Below are 19,571 nucleotides of genomic sequence, written 5' to 3' on the forward strand. Positions count from 1 at the left end.
AGATGATACAGACAAAAAATGACCACATGTCCTTGTAGCGAAGGGGAGTAGAGTTGCCCAGCTGGGACTCAAACCCAGATCTTCTGGGGTAGTAAACTGGGGCTCTGACCGCTACACCAAAGAGCCAGGCTCATTGGCATGTTAGTCAGAACACACCCACAACCCTAGTGATGGTCACTCCATCACACTGCCTTCCCATTCTCATGGTGTCCCCCACACAACTGCCCTTCATGCTTCTCCCATCCAGTGTGCCCTGTCATCAATGCTTCACCCATTACTGGGGTCCCTCACACCAGGGTCACCAATCCTGGAGGTCCCTCACATGGAATTACGGCTCACACACAATGGATACGCTTCCGATGGCGTCACGGTAGCCATCCCACTTCTGACACCATTTGTAGCGAAGGGAAGTAGAGTTGCTCAGTCGGGACTCAAACCCAGACCTTCTGGGGTATCAAACTGGGGCTCTGACCGCCATACCAAAGAGCCAGGCTCATTAGCCTAGTCAGAACACACCCACAACCCTAGTGATGGCCACTCCATCACAGTCCTGTGTGCGGCCCTGGTTATTATATACTGTTCTTAAAACTAGCACAGTTTGACTATTTTTGGAAAAATTTAAGCCTTTTGAACTGGATTTGTAAAAAGTGTGATTAAGATTTGTGGTATTTTGGGACTACAGATCTTACTGGAGTAACAGCTGATGTTCCATATTTAAGGGCACTCAATATTTTACTAAGCTGCTTTAGTTGATTTTGTTCAGTTATGGCAATGTTTGCCAAAGGAAGACAAATTGTGCTTTTTCTTGATTCAACTGACATAAATCAAAGATGAGTATTTGACAATAGAGAGAATTTGTGGTGGATGCATGGGTTTTTATGACTGTTGGGCTGTATTTTTGTGTATTTTGTTATACCGTAGTTATGCGGCATAGTAGGAAATATGTGGCATCACAAGAATATGCGGCATATTGATGACTAGATGGGAATTCATGCCAACGCAAAATCACAAAAAAACTGGAGGGACTGGCACAAGTTTAAGTTGCATTGCATTGATGGTTCAATAAAGAAGAAATAACACAAAACAGTAACTAAGGAAGATGTAGGAAATATCCTAATAATTGTGTTGTTCTAGCTTTAAGTCTAATGTTTGCATAATTTTCTGCATGATGAAATGTCATGTTTCTTTCTCCTTGTAGACTAGTTGGCTGTCAGCTGTCGGATGAATCCTACAAAGTTCTGGCCTCTGCCCTGCAGTCCTGTGTCTCCCTGACAGAGCTGGATCTGGCTGATAATAACATGAGTGTGCATGGAGTCCAGCTTCTATATGCAGCATTACACCACACCAACGGCAAACTGCAGACATTAAGGTGTGTGGTTTTCTTCCCTTTTCCACTCTTCTAAAAGTATTTTTGAAGATGTCACATATCACATGCGGTATCAATATTCATACACTCGCCTCCAAAAGAGTTGTCGCCTATCCATCTGTTTGGAATAACAGCTAATAACCTGACTTTCAATTAATCACTTGGCTTCAGAAGTCACTCATATGAAAGCTACAACCCTCCCGAATGAAAATGTATGTACAAAAATAAATTTCATGCACCAAAGAAAGATTGACCCTTTATTGAACACAGATAGGGCAGATTTTCACAAGACAAAAGTTTTGTCGCCTATCGAACATAATGTGAAAATGAGCAGATAAGTCACTTCAAAACACTTCAAATACGCAGATTGGGTGTCATACTTAATCACTGAATCACTCTCACCTCTCCAGAAAATCAACTTTGGCCTTAGGTGTATGTTTAGGGTCATTGTAATCATGGAAAGCAACACAATGAAAATCAATGGAGTTCAATGAGAGATGGTGACATATTCGCTTTTCGTAGAGCAATACATGTTTAACTTCATGATTTAATCAATGATAAAAGCCCTCAAACACCTGCAGCATGCATGCAGCTCCTCATAAGAGCTGTATCTGTACCATGTATCACTTTAATCACCATTTATCTTTTTTCATATTCTTCATCTTCAACACCATATATTTTTCATGCTATCAGTTCTAAAATGGTTAATCTTGGGATCAGGGTTCACGTTAGCCGGCTGTGGCCGGACATTGGCCGTTTGCATGCATGAATGACCGGCAAAATAAAATGTGGCCGGACAAAATGTCCGACAAAAATGACTGCAATTAGTCAGTAAATAATATTAGCTCATTTTAAATAGGCCTACTTAAAGTTACAAAACACCAGTAGGCCTAATATGAAACTGAACAAAGCTGAAAATATTTGTGAATAGCCCATGTAAATGAACTTGTCATAAGCAGCACGCAATATTGCTTGCGCTCTCGTCCCCACCGTCGTTGTCCCCAATCACGTTATGCTTATAATCACTTGACTCACGCTGGCTGCTGTGATGTCACGATTCAGTTTTTTTGTAGGCTATTTTTACCAATATATCAGTGAACACAACAAAGGGCATTGCATTTACAAAACCATATCATGCCCAGTTGCGAAGTCAAGCCTAACGGTATGGGACTCAATGGCATGCGCAGCATCGCAGCATCGAATCACTTTCACTTTTACCTCTACTGAAAATTGGTGGTGGATCTCCAAGTAGGCTACAGAGGGTCAAGTTAAACATTCCAGAGAACGATGGACTCGCGAAAAGTCCCAGTGAAAGTGCATGCAGGGTTTATTTCATCACCGACCAAAACGTGTAGCCCATATATAGAGCATCCTACGGAACGTGCCAATTCCGTTACTTTCGAGAGCGCAGGAACACAACGCAATACAGTTAAAATTTCAGTAGCGTCGATACCATTACTGCACTATTACAGGCATCACCTCGTTACCCAAGTTGAGTAGGGAAATCCTCTTCGGGTTTGCTGACAGAATGCACTGTTTGAGTTGATAATTTAGGGATCTGCGCACAGCACGTTGGCTGGCTGTTTTTTTTTCTCTTTCAGCTCGAGCTCTCGAGTGTATGAAAGAAAGCGCGCGTTTACTCCCCGGCCCGTGCGCACAAGCAGGGCTCTAAATTAACACCAGCCAACTGGCCAAATGTTAGTGCAATTTAAGTTTTGCTGGCAGAAAAGATTTACTACACTTTGACCCATTAGGGAGTGTGTGTTTGGCCATATGACGGAAGGTCCGTTAGATATTTCAAATGTCCGGTATTCTGCAATACAGCCGGCCACTTGTCCGGCCGGTAAGAATTCTAGCGTGAACACTGCATGGGATCTTGACTTCAGAGTATGAGTCCCATTAGCCTTCATTTTTGTCAGAATTAGGCCTGACATACTCTTGGCTGGCTTTTTTGAGACAGGACAGTGGGAGAGACTTCTTTGGTGTTAAAGGTGAAGAATTTGGAAACAATAAATGTTGCCTAAAGTCAAACATGGGAGGGATACAGCTCTTATGTGGAGCTGCATGCATGCTGCTGGTGTGTGAGGGCTTTTATCATTACATTACATCATGAAGTTAAAAATGTATTGCTCTTCGAATAGCAAATATGTCACCATCTCTCATTGAACTCCATTGATTTTCATTGTGTTGCTTTCCATGATTACAATGACCCTAAACATACACCTAAGGTCAAAGTTGATTTTCTGGAGAGGTGTGAGTGAATCAGTGATTAAGTATGACACCCGATCTGTGTATTTGAAGTGTTTTGAAGTGACTTATCTGCTCATTTTCACATTATGTTCGATAGGCGACAAAACTTTTGTCTTCTCAAAATCTGCCCTGTCTGTGTTCATTAAAGGGTCAATCTTTCTTTGGTGCCTGAAATTTATTTTTGTACATTCATTTTCATTCGAGAGGGTTGTAGCTTTTGTTGTAACTTTTTTATTAACCCACATTGCTAATTAAGATTATTAGCTGGGCCAATAAAATAGTCCATAACCCAATTTAATTAATAAGACTTAATCTGGGCTATTGCCTGTTGCACAATGGATAACCATCTTCTGCTATCTGACTCGTGTATGTTTACCATTTACCAATTAATACCTAAGTACTTATATTATTGTTATCACTATTACATACTTAGTTATTATTTAGTTCATTGGGCTCAATCAGCCATAAGCATACATTACCCATCTTTGTGCAGGAGAACAGTGAAGAAACCAGAAGCCAGGAAATCACAGGAGAAGACGAATGCCATTGCCATCAAGAAAGTTACATTTATTGATACATTGCAAGTGAGAAGAGCAATTCAGTTAACCCTTAGAATACCATAATGTAGCATAGTGCCTTTAGCATCAGGGCTTTAGCGCCCATCCGCCAAGCGCTTCCCCAGTCGTCCCCAGCTCTTCTCTAAGTGTGAGAACGGCTTGTTGTGAGACAGAGCACGAGGCCCTGCTCACAACCTCACCTATCCTTACCGCAACCGTTCTACTGAACTGCATCTGAGAACAGTATTTAAACCCCACAAGTGTATTACATCATGTAATATGGTCAAAGCATCAGTGCCTCAGTACAAGAATACATTCACAAATATGGTCAGTTCAGCCTCCAACTGACTAAGTCCAGCCCAAGTGGCTGTGTGACAATCGACACCTCTGTAGCTCAGTTTACGACAGCAGCTGTCTTTGGTGGACCCACAGAATGTCTCTAAAAGTGTATTGCTGGCAGAGAAGCACATTTGAGAGCAAAACATCTCTAAAATGAAGATATTCTACATGTGAAGATATTATGTTAATTTCCAATAAATAATTGTAAATATTAATGAAGAAATGTTGGCAAAACTACGACATAACGCCCCTTTTGAAATTCAAACCGAATTTTAAACCTTAAAATCATTTTTTCATTAATATTCTGCATGAAACCTTTTGAGCACTAAAATGTACAACAGTCAGTCAATAAAATATGAAACTTCCTTCAAAGTTGACACTCTCGTTAACCCAAACTTTTCCCAAAAGAAAATTAATAAAGAATTGCCCCCTTTATTGAACCACCCACTGTTTTGCAAACCCATGTGAATATTTTCTCATTTTGAGTGTGTGGCCCGACAGCCTTTAATGAATTTATTCCTGTAAAATCAGAATCAGTATGTACCTCACTAAATGTTGAATGCAACTGTATGCAATAAACTTCAAAACCTGAAATCAGACACTTTCTGAAAATAATAAAGTAATCAGCAAATTAAATCAAGGAAATAAAACAAAAAAAATGTGAAATGAATGAAATAATGAAAAATGTGAAATCAATGAAACAATCTGGTGTGCAGTATACCCCTAACCTGTCTCAAGGAAGTGGTCAACTAACTAATGTCCATAATGTCCATGACGCCATCTTGTTGTTGCCAGACCAGTCTCTCTCTCTCTCTCTCCCTTCATCTCTCTGGTGAAACCTGTTGAAACAGCAAACTCACTCAGTCCTCGCTACCCTCATGGGCAGCTGTCGTTGCTCCTGTAGATCCATTCTTAGCATATGTCCATAGCATACCCTCCAGGTGAGCACTGTCCGAGCCTTGGAAACACTCGGCCGAGCCCCTTGCGGAGAAGGTATCACGAGACACCCCCTACAACTCCAGTACCATTCAACTCAGTCTTTCAGCAATCTTTCGACGATCTCTGGTACATTTCTTTGGCACCAGTCCGTGGATGCTGGCATCAGCTCCTTGCCTGCATGGCACTGTGGCAATTTCCTCAGCGACTCTCTGCACTCCTCCAGCATTTCTCTAGCTGGCAGGATCCAGTCCTGGCATTCTTGCCCACACCTGCCATCAGGTCCAACTGACCTCAGCTCCTTGAACTCTGTCCATCGAAACTCCTGGAACGTCTCCTGACGCCCCTTTGTCACTTGAAACAAACTCAGTCCACTTTCAATCAGAAAGAAACACCGTCAATTAATCCACAAAACTTTCAAAACGACAGTCGTTGATCCTCCGGAAACAGCAACAGATCATCTCAGCAGAGACAACCCTTTGATGACCTCAGTCCAACTGTCCATGATGAACTTTTCCCTCACTTGAGAGACAGCTCAGTCCTTGAGAGAGATTCCCAGAGAGGCAGAGAGATCATCCACTGGCAACCGTCCACGATGATATTCTCCTCTTCGACCACTCCTCAATTTTTCCACCTGTAACTACAAACCAATGTTAGCACACACCCAAATTATTTCACCACTTTCAACAATCAGTGTATACACTTCTCCTAATCCTATATGATGTTGTATGCATGTATGGTGCATTCTAGTGAACTTGTTCATGACCTAAACACTTCCTTTGGCAAAATAATTTCATGACCTAAACACTTCCTTTGGCAAAATAATTTAAAATTCTACACTCTACCCCCCTTCCACAGAGAATAGACTTATTTTCTGTGGAACAGGTCAACTTCTCATATCTGAGAGGTACTTTGTGCCTAATGCAATCTCACGAATGCTTCGCACGCTTACAGTATTAAAACTCCCACGTTAACGTTAACCAAAATAAAATAAATTAAGTTCCCAAAATAAAATAAAACCCCAAAAGAAATAAAAATAAACTTAAAGTGAAACCAAAAATGAATTTAAATGTCTGCAAATAAAATCCTAAAGTGTGTTGTACTGTATGTACTCAGCAATGTCAGATATGACTACATGTCCTAAATGTCAACTAACTTCAGTCTTTATGCTTGATATTTAACCTTGACTTAAGTATACTTGTGTTCAAGTGTATCAAACTTCACATGTCAGTTCTAAGTGATAAAATAAACCAATTACCCTTGTGGGCAAAATAACTCAAACCCCCCAAATAAATAAACAAACTGTGCAAAATGAAATTGAAATAAAATAAAAATGAAAAAGGAAATGAAACTATAAATGAGAATGAGTCACCGCTTTAAGAAGCGTTACCTTAAACTCTCCTACCATATCAAAGTGTATGTGCCTTTCATTCACTCTCTGTCTCACCCACTCTGTATGACCAGTCACTCCATGCCCCTGCAAGCAGTGTCCTTTTACGACAGGTCGTAAAGCGCCATCTTTAGCTACTGAAAGGAAGAGACACACACACATCTCTGGTTATAACATGTGTTATTACAGATGCTAAAAAGACTCCACTTAGTAATGTTAAGAGAATAATTAGAGCTATCAATAGCAGTGACTCAAAAATAAAACCCCAAACATCAAAGGTGATGTCCCCATCTGAAATTAAACTTTTAAAGAAATAAAACAAACAAAAATCCCTCCAAAGGAAAGAAACTAAAAGTTAAATAGACTCAATGTGTTCAGTCTATGTGTTACTGTATTTTAGGATACCGGCGCGTTCATATCCATCTTTTGTTGTATAGGCTAGCATTACTTCACTTTTTCCACTTTTTTCTATACCCCCAATTTAGGACACAATAAAAAGAAGTTCAGAGAGGCAAAGACCTAGGACTGGTGGTCATTCCAGATCCAGTATGATGAATGTCTGCACATTTCAAGGGACCCGTCTGTGCAACTGAAAAGGAAAGCTTAGGCTCAACTTAAAATCTATTCTTGTAGTCAACATAATACCACTTCATCAATATTAATTAAACAACAGTAGTACCATAGTTGACCACAAGAACAGAACACTAAACAGTTGACAGAAGAAGTACCCAAACAATCTGCAGATTCAATCATTCAAGATAACACTTAACCCCATGAATATGTATGTATGTATGTATGTACTTGTGTATGATACATGTAGCTCAGCTTCCGTTACATTCCTATGACATGGTACACTTAACCATAGTGGAAAGCAAGTTAAACTTCTCCATAATTAATTTTACCTCTTAAGTTAAAACTCCTACAGAGGAACAAAATTCAATGTTACATTTTACACCATTGGCAAAGTGCACCTATAGTCTCCTTTCTTTAAACTTCTGAGCTTTCCACTTTGTGTATGTGTGCATCCTATGTATGTACATGCATTCTGTCATGACTATAGTGTTTGCAGCTGCTTGTTAGTGTTGTAACCAACTCCAATGTTTGAAAATTAATTTCCATAAACTGATTCTATGATTAATAATGTATTGTATAATTACACTAAACATCCATTCACTCACACATTCAGAAACTCATTCACTTATATTCTATGTCTGTTTCACAACTCTGCCCTTAAAGTGTTAATATGACCCCCTCTCTGCAGAAGAGGCAGCCATCTTTAAATAGCTAGCACACAGCCATTCTGCCTGCAGAATAGACTATAGACGAGCTGGCAACAGCTGTCGTAAAAGGTCGTAAACCTCCCCAGTACACAAATAGACTAGAATATTCTTAAAACACACACTACCCAACTAAAATTTAGTCAAATAGAGATAAAATTCATACTTACAACTTGCAATGACCCAATGGCACCCTTCTCCGTGGCATTCCTTCTGTTCCTTGTTCTTTTGCACAAAGACTCCTTAAATTGATTTATCTAGAAATAAATCTATTAATTTCCTAATTACCCCATTAAATGTGCACGTGACTATAGCCCATTAAATTTCCCAACCAGAAATGAATACGTGTGTAAAGAAAACTTGTAATTTGGCAGATTTTCAGTATTAAGGACTTAAATAATAAAGGTGACTCTAACAGTGTCTGTGATAGAGCTTTTCACATATAGGTGTCGAATACTAGGCCGCAGCTATAAATAGCTCACCAGCCTTGCCATGCGGCTTATACAGCTTCAAAGAGGGACAGAATACTCCACTACACAAATTTAGATCTTAACCTTAATAACAACACTATAACAACAGTAAACAAGTAGTATTATAACAGTTCTTTTAACCTACACTGCAATTTAAATAAACACCATAAAACTTCATTAGACTTGTGCATGCGTTTCTTCAATGCCCATGCCACAAACTCTAAATTCCTCAATAAATACATAAAATACACAGAAGTAACTTATCAAAACCATTAATCAAACTATACTTATCTTCCTCATGTTATGTGTCGTGTCAGAAGGCAAATTGCATCTTTAAATGCATTTTCTAGCAGCAGCTGACATGTGCTGTCTGTCCTACTTGCTTCAGCCGCCATCTTGGAAATGACCACAAATGGCCCCTCTAGTCACATGGTAAACTGATGTCACAGGTTCCGTGGCCTCCCAAGGGACAGGAAACACCACAGGCCTTGAAAATCTCTGCAATACTGATAAAATCAATTAACCACTTGATAACTCACAAAAATCAGTCAAATCACAATTTAAACTGTATGGTAAACATATCAACTCCACTCACCAATCCTGGAAAGCACTTTACTGAAAACAAACAGATAGATTGCTAGGAACTTTTGAGATAGACCTTTAAACAATTTCTGAACAAAATTATTATCCAAAATTATTCAAATTATCTAATAAACTCTCCTGGCAAGCTCTGCCAAATATGTTGTAACTTTTTTATTAACCCACATTGCTAATTAAGATTATTAGCTGGGCCAATAAAATAGTCCATAACCCAATTTAATTAATAAGACTTAATCTGGGCTATTGCCTGTTGCACAATGGATAACGATCTTCTGCTATCTGACTCGTATATGTTTACCATTTACCAATTAATACCTAAGTACTTATATTATTGTTATCACTATTACATACTTAGTTATTATTTAGTTCATTGGGCTCAATCAGCCATAAGCATACATTACCCATCTTTGTGCAGGAGAACAGTGAAGAAACCAGAAGCCAGGAAATCACAGGAGAAGACGAATGCCATTGCCATCAAGAAAGTTACATTTATTGATACATTGCAAGTGAGAAGAGCAATTCAGTTAACCCTTAGAATACCATAATGTAGCATAGTGCCTTTAGCATCAGGGCTTTAGCGCCCATCCGCCAAGCGCTTCCCCAGTCGTCCCCAGCTCTTCTCTAAGTGTGAGAACGGCTTGTTGTGAGACAGAGCACGAGGCCCTGCTCACAACCTCACCTATCCTTACCGCAACCGTTCTACTGAACTGCATCTGAGAACAGTATTTAAACCCCACAAGTGTATTGCATCATGTAATATGGTCAAAGCATCAGTGCCTCAGTACAAGAATACATTCACAAATATGGTCAGTTCAGCCTCCAACTGACTAAGTCCAGCCCAAGTGGCTGTGTGACAATCGACACCTCTGTAGCTCAGTTTACGACAGCAGCTGTCTTTGGTGGACCCACAGAATGTCTCTAAAAGTGTATTGCTGGCAGAGAAGCACATTTGAGAGCAAAACCTCTAAAATGAAGATATTCTTCATGTGAAGATATTATGTTAATTTCCAATAAATAATTGTAAATATTAATGAAGAAATGTTGGCAAAACTACGACACTTTCATATGAGTGACTTCTGAAGCCAAGTGATTAATTAAAAGTCAGGTTATTAGCTGTTATTCCAAACAGATGGATAGGCGACAACTCTTTTGGAGGCGAGTGTATGTTGTGGCAGATTGAATTGTCCTGAGTGATGGTGTTTGGTCGAATTCATAAAAAAAAACTTGTCAGAATGTTCCTGGCATGATCCCTGAATATAGCATACTGTATTTTAACACATTTAATGCATTGAAGGAATTGAAGTGAATAATACAGTCAAGTTGTTATATGTCTGTGATGAATGTAGCCTATTAATTATGTTTATGCCATAGTTCTATGGGAATGGCTTCTGAACTAAAACATAGTTAAGACACTAATGTCCATGTGGGAGTGTAGAACAGTAGCATGAAGCTGCTGCATACTGTACATGAACATGGAAAAGAAAAAGGCCAGTGTGGATATGAGTCATAATGAACTAGAAATAAAATAACTTTTCTGCTGTTGTGTCTCTTTCAGGATCTCCCCTAACCACATCTCAGGTGATGGTTGTGTTTGGCTGGTTTTAACTCTGATGTTAAACCCCTCCGCTGCAACAACACTGAATTTGGACAACAGTCCGCCTGAAAGGCCAGCACAGAAGCTATTAATTGCTATGTGGAGGAATCCTGAACATGTGGTTGAAGACCTTCGGTGTGTGTGGGGTTTAATGAATAAGATTATTTTTCATCTCGTCCTTTACAGCAGATGACACAACAAAGATATCTAAAGACAAGGAATAAAAATGTTAACTGTTGAAGAAAAGTGTTTTGTCTTGTTGTGTTCTGGACTTACTGAGGCTTTTTGCTTTACAGACTGTCTGGTTGTCAGCTCACTGGTAAATCCTGTGAGGTTGTGGCCAATGCTCTGCAATCAGCAAACACCCTGCTGGAGATGGACCTGAGTAAAAATGCCTTGGGAGATTCTGGGGTTGAATTCATCTCTAAGGGACTGTCTAGTCCTCACTGTAAGCTGCAGACATTAAGGTAGGTGTTAGTGATTGTCTTGCCCATTAGTCTCTGCTATGTGGCATTCCTTCTGCCACCAGAAACACAAGGCCATCCAACATCTCTGCCCAATATAGGATGATGTATTTGACCTCTTATATGCAGTAGACAAACACACAGTATGCAAATAAACTTATTTTCCATCACATGTGAAGGCAGCATTGTTAATTATAGACGACAACCTTTATAGTGTGGTATGAAGTGTCATTCCGTAGGACTTTTGTGCTAAAAGTGTTTTTTTTTTTTGCTTTATTTGCTTTGTTGGGGTCCTACTACTGAAAAATGATGGGTGTCAAATTTTCTAACCCCGTTATACCCCTCCTCCAGGGGGCGCTTTCTCGCCCTGGCCAAAAATGATGGGTGTCAAATTTTCTAACCCCGTTATACCCCTCCTCTAGGGGGCGCTTTCTCGCCCTGGCCAGTATAGCAACCGAACCCATATCTCTACTATTAATTATCACATTTTCACAAACTTAGTGTCAATTTCAGGGTTATTGATGATGCTGAGTGCATTTATGACATTTTCATTTTGATCAGAAGTTGCTATTAACATATGTTGTAGATGTGAAGGCTATTTTGTCCACAAACAAGCCTTCTGTGGGAGATTTGACAACGATGGCATCCGTCTCATTGGATCCGCACACATCTTATAAATAATTAAGATTTCAATTTTATTAAGGTCAGTACTGTGAGAAAATGATGGGTTTCAAATGTATTTCCCCTTTATGCACCCCCACCAGGGGGCACTTTTTCACCTCAGCCTGCATATTGCAACCATAAATGCAGCAATAAAGATCCTATTTTCACAAAAATGGTGTCAATTTAGAGGTTATTGAGGATCCTGTGTCCATTTATGGCAGTTCTAGTGTGATCAGAAGTTGCTATTACACATATTTTGGACATTCAAAGGCTATTTTGTCCACCTACAAGTCTGTTGTGGGAGATATGACTACTATGGCATCCGTCCCATTCCATTACCCAATTTTATGAACAGTTTCAGGGTTTTCAATTATTTTATTAAAATAGATGACAATGAAACTGATCAGCTCAGTTTCTAATTCACTTTGTATAAGGCTTGGCCGATTGGCAATATCAGGAGGAAGAAATAGTGATAGAAAAGAAAAAACGTTTAACAGAAGATACGAAGTGTCTCATTGTGTGTGTACACCAAAGGTGTCCAACGCTACCAGTGCAACTGAAGTCATTATTTCTCTATGGAGGGTTGGATCAAGTAAGGGGAACTCGCACACCTTGTATGCTGATGCAATAGTGTCCTTTTATTGCATGTTTCGAAAATAAAAAAGTGCTACCCAAGTGAACAGTGCAAACGTTTCAGTCCCTTTCAGACCATCCTCAGTGCAATAAAAGGACGCTATTGCATCGGCATACAAGGTGTGCGAGTTCCCCTTACGTTATCTTATAGTTTACCTGTTACCTGTTTACCTACGCACCCACCCGGCACCAAGAGAAAAGGCGCGGTACCTCCCTTTGAAAGAACATCTATGGAGGGTCGGGCAATAAAGTAACCAAAGTGAGTAATTTGTATTGGCAGTGACTATCAAAGAATAATTGGACTCGGAAAACGAATAGAACAAGTTGTTCTGAGATGCATGAACAAGACGGGCAGGTTTTAAGTGAAAGCTCATTGGGAAACTCCAACTCCCATTGTCATTGTGACACAGCACTCCACAGCACACAAGTGAACACTGCACACAACAAAATTGCATTTATGCCTCAACCGTGCAAGGGGGCAGCCCTCAGTGGTGCCCCATGGGGAGCAGTGCGGTGGGATGGCACCATGCTCAGGGTACCTCAGTCATGGAGGAGGATGGGGGAGAGCACTGGTTGATTACTCCCCCCACCAACCTGGCGGGTCGGGAGTCGAACCGGCAACCTCTGGGATGCAAGTCTGACGCCCTAACCGCTCACCCATGACATGTTTTGTTTACCTGATTTTGTTAAAAAAGGAGTAAATGTTTGGTTTGCCATTTACTGTACAACCTTAAACTCACAGACACCTTCCATGGCACTGTGCTTGTAATGAATCAAAGAGATGAAGATTTAGATGCTGTCAACCAACTCCTTGTCAACTCAGAGAAGCTCCTGTCCCCACAGGTTTGATGTCAAGCACTTGCAGCTACTGTACCAACCATAAGGACTAGGGCAGTTCAATGAAGCCTACAATAAATGTGGAAAACACTGTTTCCAAAGCCTTCACTCCTACATGGGCACTTGCCAATTACTTAACAACAGATGCGACGAGCAGTAGCAGCATGTACAGAAGAGGAAACCGACCGTGATGATCTCATTCTGTCCATAGATAAACAAACACCCAAACATCCCAAGAAGTTGGTAAAACATGAAGTCATCCACACTTGGGCTGCTACTAAATCGCTGCTGATATCCCAGCAATCTGAGACTCATAGCCTAACAATCTCAGAGATCATTACTCCACTTTTCAAGACCTACCCTATAGATTATGCAACCCACATACTGTTCTGATGTTGATACAGGGAATATCTGCTTTTGTAGTAGGTCCTGAGAGGAGAACTCTCATCAACTTTGATCTTGGCCTTTACCAAAGCACCTACGAGCAGATGTTTTGCATGTAGGTATATGTAATGTTTGCTGCAATGTATGCTCTTGGCAAAACAACTGATGCAAGTGGCATTGACACATGCTGAATTGAACATGATTCATACTCTTCAGCAGCTCTCCATGGAGTCTTTGGTGGGAAAGCATACAAGTGCCCTTGAATATCACATCACGCATAGCCTGGCTATGGGGCACCTAAGTCATGCCCTCTACTTCCTGGTTTATGGGGCAGGGGAGCCAAAAAATAATTACTGGGCTTGAAATTTAGTGTTTTTTTGGCACCAATCCAGACCTTGGACCTCCACCTTTGCACCGCAAATCCAAAAATCACTCATTTTCAAGCCCAGTAATCATTTTTTGACTCCCTCTGCCCCATGAACCAGGAAGTAGAGGGCGTGACTTCTGTGTCCCATTATGATGATAAGATTTGATGCAATTTCCTCTGCTCATCCCCTTGAATCTATCCAAGCCTTAGTGTGTGGATTTCAATGAGGCTCTGCATCTGCACAGTCCAGATGCATTGCAATTGTACAGTAAAACCCAGTCCTTCTATTTGTAAAATATCCAACCTCTTTAAGCAGAAGACACTATAGAGTTTGCTCAGTTTCTTGTACAACAACTACAAGAGCAAGTGAGAGTCCTCTACATAGTGCTTGTCATCCTGGGAAGGTTATCTGGCTGCTTTGGGGAACCTTATCAAGTACTTCTTTGCATATGATCACCTCAGGGCAGTCCATCTTGCTCAAATGAATGCTTTGGTACAAGATTATCCTATTAAATGGGATGCTCTTCGGTAAGGGGATTTTGTTGGGGAATAATCAAAGGTTCCCTTCATTCATTTGTTAACAGATCATAGCCTAGAGCATAAAGGAAAATGAAGGAACTTCATGGTGGGAAAGTAGGACTGAGTCAGGATGCCTCTGCCCTTGTCTTGTCACCACAACACCACATCTTGCTCATATTGTGATTCACTATTTGGACAGCTTCCCTCAACCCAGCAAGTCTGTGCGAAGGGAACACTAGCAGCTTACGGGAGGTGTTGCCATCAAGGGCAAAAGCTGTGAAGATGCAAAATTCAATTGAGCTCTACTGCAGTGGCAATCAATTTGCACGTAAGTCTCCTCTAAAAAGCCTGGTTTCATCAATCCTTGTGTTAGACAATGCAAAGGATGATATTTTACATTTTTCAGAGATAGGTCCATAACAGTTTGAACATTTCATTCGGAGAGACCTTCTTATTACATGGAAGCAGGCTTGTCAGCTTGTGCCTAAACTAGAGGAGACAACTGGAAATTACTGCACAAAATATCAGTTGTATCACGCTCCCTGTGCACTATATATGTCTCCCTCTATATCCCAACTGATGAAGCTAGCCTCATGCATGCTGTTGAAACACTACAGGTGAAATGCTGGTGCCCCATCAAATGACTGAACCAGGAAGAGTTCTAATTGTTGATGCTATGACTGAAACCGGAGTTACATCTGATCATATCTTGAAGTGACTAATTTCCTTGAGCCAAAGTGCACCTGCTTAGGGGAAAAAAAAGTGAAGCAGCAATCCTTAATGACCAGCACTCCTCAGTGAACATTTTTTTTTGTGTGTGTCTGCCCGGTTCTTCCTTAGATAGAAAGAAGTGGTTGGGTTTTCAAGGAAGAAGAGTAAGTTCAAGCGGGCTGTCTACTATTCATGTTCATGATATTTTGTACGAATGAGTTGATATTACCATTACAGTACATTATCTTTTTTTACTTCGAAAATGTTAAGTTGGAATATTAAGGTTGGGATGTTAAAAATGGTTGCTTAAAATGGTAAATAAAAAAAAAAAAAACCTCAATGGGGCCTTCAACTCCAACCCATGAAGTCGCTATATGAAACACAGTTACTGTTGTTCACACACAAATTACATAGCTGGTCGGCATTAACTTCATAACCCCCTCTGGTTAGTTAATATTTAGTCTTTATTTGAAGAATATCCTGGTGTATTCCTTTTCAATCGTGTTATTGACAACCTGGAGGGGGTGCATAAAGGGGTAATACATTTGAAAGCCATCATTTTCTCACAGTACTGACACTAATAAAATTGAAATCTTTATTATTTATAAAATGTGTGCAGATCCAATGAGACGGATGCCATTGTGGTCAAATCTCCCACAGAAGATAGCCTTTAAATCTACAAAATATGTTAATAGCGACTTCTGATCAAAATTAAATTGTCATAAATGGACTCAGCATCATCAATAACCCTGAAATTGACACCAAGATTGTGAAAATGTGACAATTATTAGTAGAGATATGGGTTCGGTAGCTATACTGGCCAGGGCGAGAAAGCGCCCCCTAGAGGAGGGGTATAACGGGGTCAGAAAATTTGACACCCACAATATTTCAGTAGTAGGACCCCAACCAAAGCAAATGAAGCAACAAAAAAAACCAATGTTATCACAAAAATCCTACGGGAGCTGTTATTCAGACAATTCATACCACACTATTAGTTTCACACGTCATAATTTGTTGACCAAATGTTCAGAGGTTGAAGATGCAGATTCCTAACTTAGCCATTTAGCTAATGCCACCTAAGGCTATTTAAAGGGACAGTTTGGTCAATTACAACATACAGTTGTAATGCTCACACTACCATGGACTTGTCAGTGCCCGAGATTTTTTTTCTTCTTCTTCAGCCTTTTCCGAGATCCTGGTCATTGTAATGGGGGCAACACTTTGTTTACATTTCAAAAAAACATTTTTATTTATTCCCAAAAACATCCAAAAGGTTATAAAACATCAGCAAACAACTAGCAAACAGCAGTACCTTTTGGGAAAATATTTGGAGTTGGCCTATGTTTCATTTTTTAAAAATGTAAACAAACGCTGCCCCCATTAGAATAGCTCATATCTCGGAAAGGGCTGAGTCGAAAAATGTGGCATCGCTGGGTACTGACAAGTCAAGGGTGGCGTGACCAATACAACAGCTATTGAAATTGACCAAACTGTCCCTTTAATAGTACAGGAATATGATGTTTCACTGTAAACACATGAAACAAATAGACTATGTGTGCACTATGTTATAATGAAGTCTATATATACATAACTTTTTATAATGAAATCCTAATGTCAGACTTGGTCATGGCGTCATTATTTAAATTGGTGCACACCTTTGTTTTAACACCAGAATCTCTGCCAGTCAGTGGTTCTCAGTCATTCAGGGGGGTAGACCAGTCCTTTGGTACATTAGGTGAATTCTACTTGGCAAGAGACAGCCAGTGTATAGCCTATTAGCAATATCACTCTGTAAGGGTTTAGACATGAACAGAGTACAACCCAACATGCTAAAACAAAAGTTTTCTACCACTAATATGGTAAGGCAGGGGTGTCAGACTGATTTTGGTTCAGGGACCACATGCAGCTAATTTGATGTTGTGAATATTCACAAATATGTTCTTCATGATGGAATTATGAAATGTTATACATAATTTAAAAGCATTTGTATATTTAATTCAAAGATGATAGACTGTGATGATAGATTGTTTTGGTTCTCCATGTGCTTTTGTTTACATTTAGTCCCATCATGTCACCTGTCAATGGCTGTGTCTCAAATGCTGCGCTTGTGCACTTCGGGCACTGTTTTTCAGTGTCTAGGGCGCTCTCGCTGAAAATTTCAGTTGAGACAGTGCACTGAAAGTGCCGGGATGATCCCCTAACAATGGCGTATTAGTTACGCACTGAAACATAGTGCCCGAAGTGCACAAGTGTGCCATTTGAGATCCAGCCATGGACACTGCATGCACTAAACAGCGGCCATGTTGACACTGACACGAAGGAAATGTGTCATTCATTTCAGTAGAAGAGTTTGGTCAACAGTCTCCTAATTCTGTAAGTAATGTTGATGGGACACCAACCTTTACATGCCAACCAAAGTATTGTATAGTGATTGTTGTCCTTTGGGGTGAAGGACATGAAAATACAAGCACCAGACGCTGTGCATTGTAAACAGTAGCCAACTCATATTTTGGCAAGCTAATAGCATGCTCAGCCGTCACTTCCAGTGAGGGCACAGTGCATAGTGCTCACATTTTTCCTCGACACTATGCACTAAAGGCCTCAGTGCACTGTGTGCACTACGCACTGACTGTCAGTGCACTGACAAAAGTGCGCCATTTGAGACATAGCCAATGTGTCCCTGTGTTGCCTGCCACGTGGTCTGCCTCACCTGTCCCTCGTTACCTGTTCCTTGTTTTGATTGTTCCTTGTGTTCCTTTGTTTTTCTGTCCTGTTAGTTTTTTGTTTTACTACCCTCTCATTCTGACGTCCCTGGTTTTCCTGTTCTCCTGTGTACCCTGTTTCGTGTCAGTGTTGTACTGTAGCTTCTTTTTGGTTTTTCTTGTGCTCCTGATAGTTTGCATCTCGTTGTCGCTAGTCTGTCTCTCGTTGCCTGTCAATGTCTGCTCGTTCCCTTGTGGTCTTTGCCTTCTCATGTGTTTCACCTGTCTTGTCAGTGCTCATTAGTGCCCTGCTTGTTATCATCGTGCCTCCCTGATTGCTCCCCCATTGTCTGCCCCTTGTTCCCCCTTTATTATTTCCACCTGTGCTGTTGGCTCCCCTAATTTGCTCCTGCCTCTCTGTCTCGTTTACCTATGCCTCATTGTCTGTCATTCACCCCTGATTCGTGCCCCGTTGTCTATCCACCTGCACCCTGTTATGTTCCGAGTCCGACCTATTGCATGTTTTCCTGTGATTACTCTCTATGCATTTAAGCCCTAGTGTTTATCTTGTTCCTTGTCAGACTTGTCCTGTGTGAGTAGTACCCGTTGAAACTCTGTACCTCTTTACCGTTTTTTCATTTGTAGCTGTCTTATCTTCATCGCATTTAGTTTTTCTTATCTTCATCGCATTTAGTTTTTGTAGTTTCCGTCTTTGTTTCCGTCCGTTTCTGTGTAATAATAACCCTGAATCTGGACCTGGACCTCTGTGCTGCATTTGGGCTCAAACTCCAGAATCCTGACAGAATGACGCAACTAACAATGAGCCCAGCAGCCTACCTGGCGAAGTTGGCCGCCTCCGTTCCAGTTCCCGTTGCCCTCCAGGTGGGTTTTGCCAGTACCCATCCTATCAACCAGCTTGAGTCTTCTACCCAGCCGGAACCAGCAGTCGTTCGTCAGGACCTAGAAGACTTTTATTTGTTGTTTCAAAGATTATCCCCAGGGATGCACTCTTCAGGGGAGGAGGCTGGTGGCAATACGAGTCTTCAGGAATGTTCTGCTGGAGAAACCCTGGCTTCATCGCTTCGCTGGACTGTCAGACATGCTTGAAGAGACCAAGGAATTGGAAACCACCCTTCGGCTCCAGCAGGCACTGGGGAAGCCTGACTCTGAGTCGATCGTTGTGCCGCCTGACCCCGGACCCGAGACCCCCGACGCGGCGGAGACCCCCGACGCAGTCATCCTGGCCGAGAACCCCGGCGCAGTCATCCCGGCCGAGACCCCCGTCGCAGCCAAGACCCCAGACGTGGTTGAGGTGGATGCCGACGCTCCTTCTGTCAGCTCAGAGTTCGGCAAGCCTGCCGGTCATCCAGCGCCACCTGTAACCTGTCATATTGATGATAACATGGCAATAACGTGGGAACTCAAAATCACAAAAAACTGGAGGGACTGGCATACGTTTAAGTTGCATTGCATTGCTGGTTCAATGAAGAAGAAATATAAATAAGTAAATAA

At 41.0% G+C, this 19,571-nt stretch overlaps 1 protein-coding gene across 3 annotated transcripts in view; it reads left to right on the forward strand.

The window, feature by feature from the left end:
* The window catches only part of LOC134452766 (NACHT, LRR and PYD domains-containing protein 12-like), a 60,887-nt gene that overhangs the window by 13,653 nt on the left and 27,663 nt on the right, over positions 1 to 19,571 (forward strand). For 2 of the 3 annotated variants that reach the window (XM_063203353.1, XM_063203362.1), the window contains one exon: positions 11,076 to 11,246. The exons of the other annotated variant lie outside the window; for it this stretch is intronic. In XM_063203353.1, coding sequence (XP_063059423.1) covers positions 11,076 to 11,246 — 171 coding nt within the window. The remainder of the gene's footprint in view (positions 1 to 11,075; positions 11,247 to 19,571) is intronic. 3 annotated transcript variants of the gene reach the window in all.

The sequence above is a fragment of the Engraulis encrasicolus genome, chromosome 1 (genome assembly GCF_034702125.1).
Source record: "Engraulis encrasicolus isolate BLACKSEA-1 chromosome 1, IST_EnEncr_1.0, whole genome shotgun sequence".
NCBI classification, from domain to species: Eukaryota; Metazoa; Chordata; class Actinopteri; order Clupeiformes; family Engraulidae; genus Engraulis; species Engraulis encrasicolus.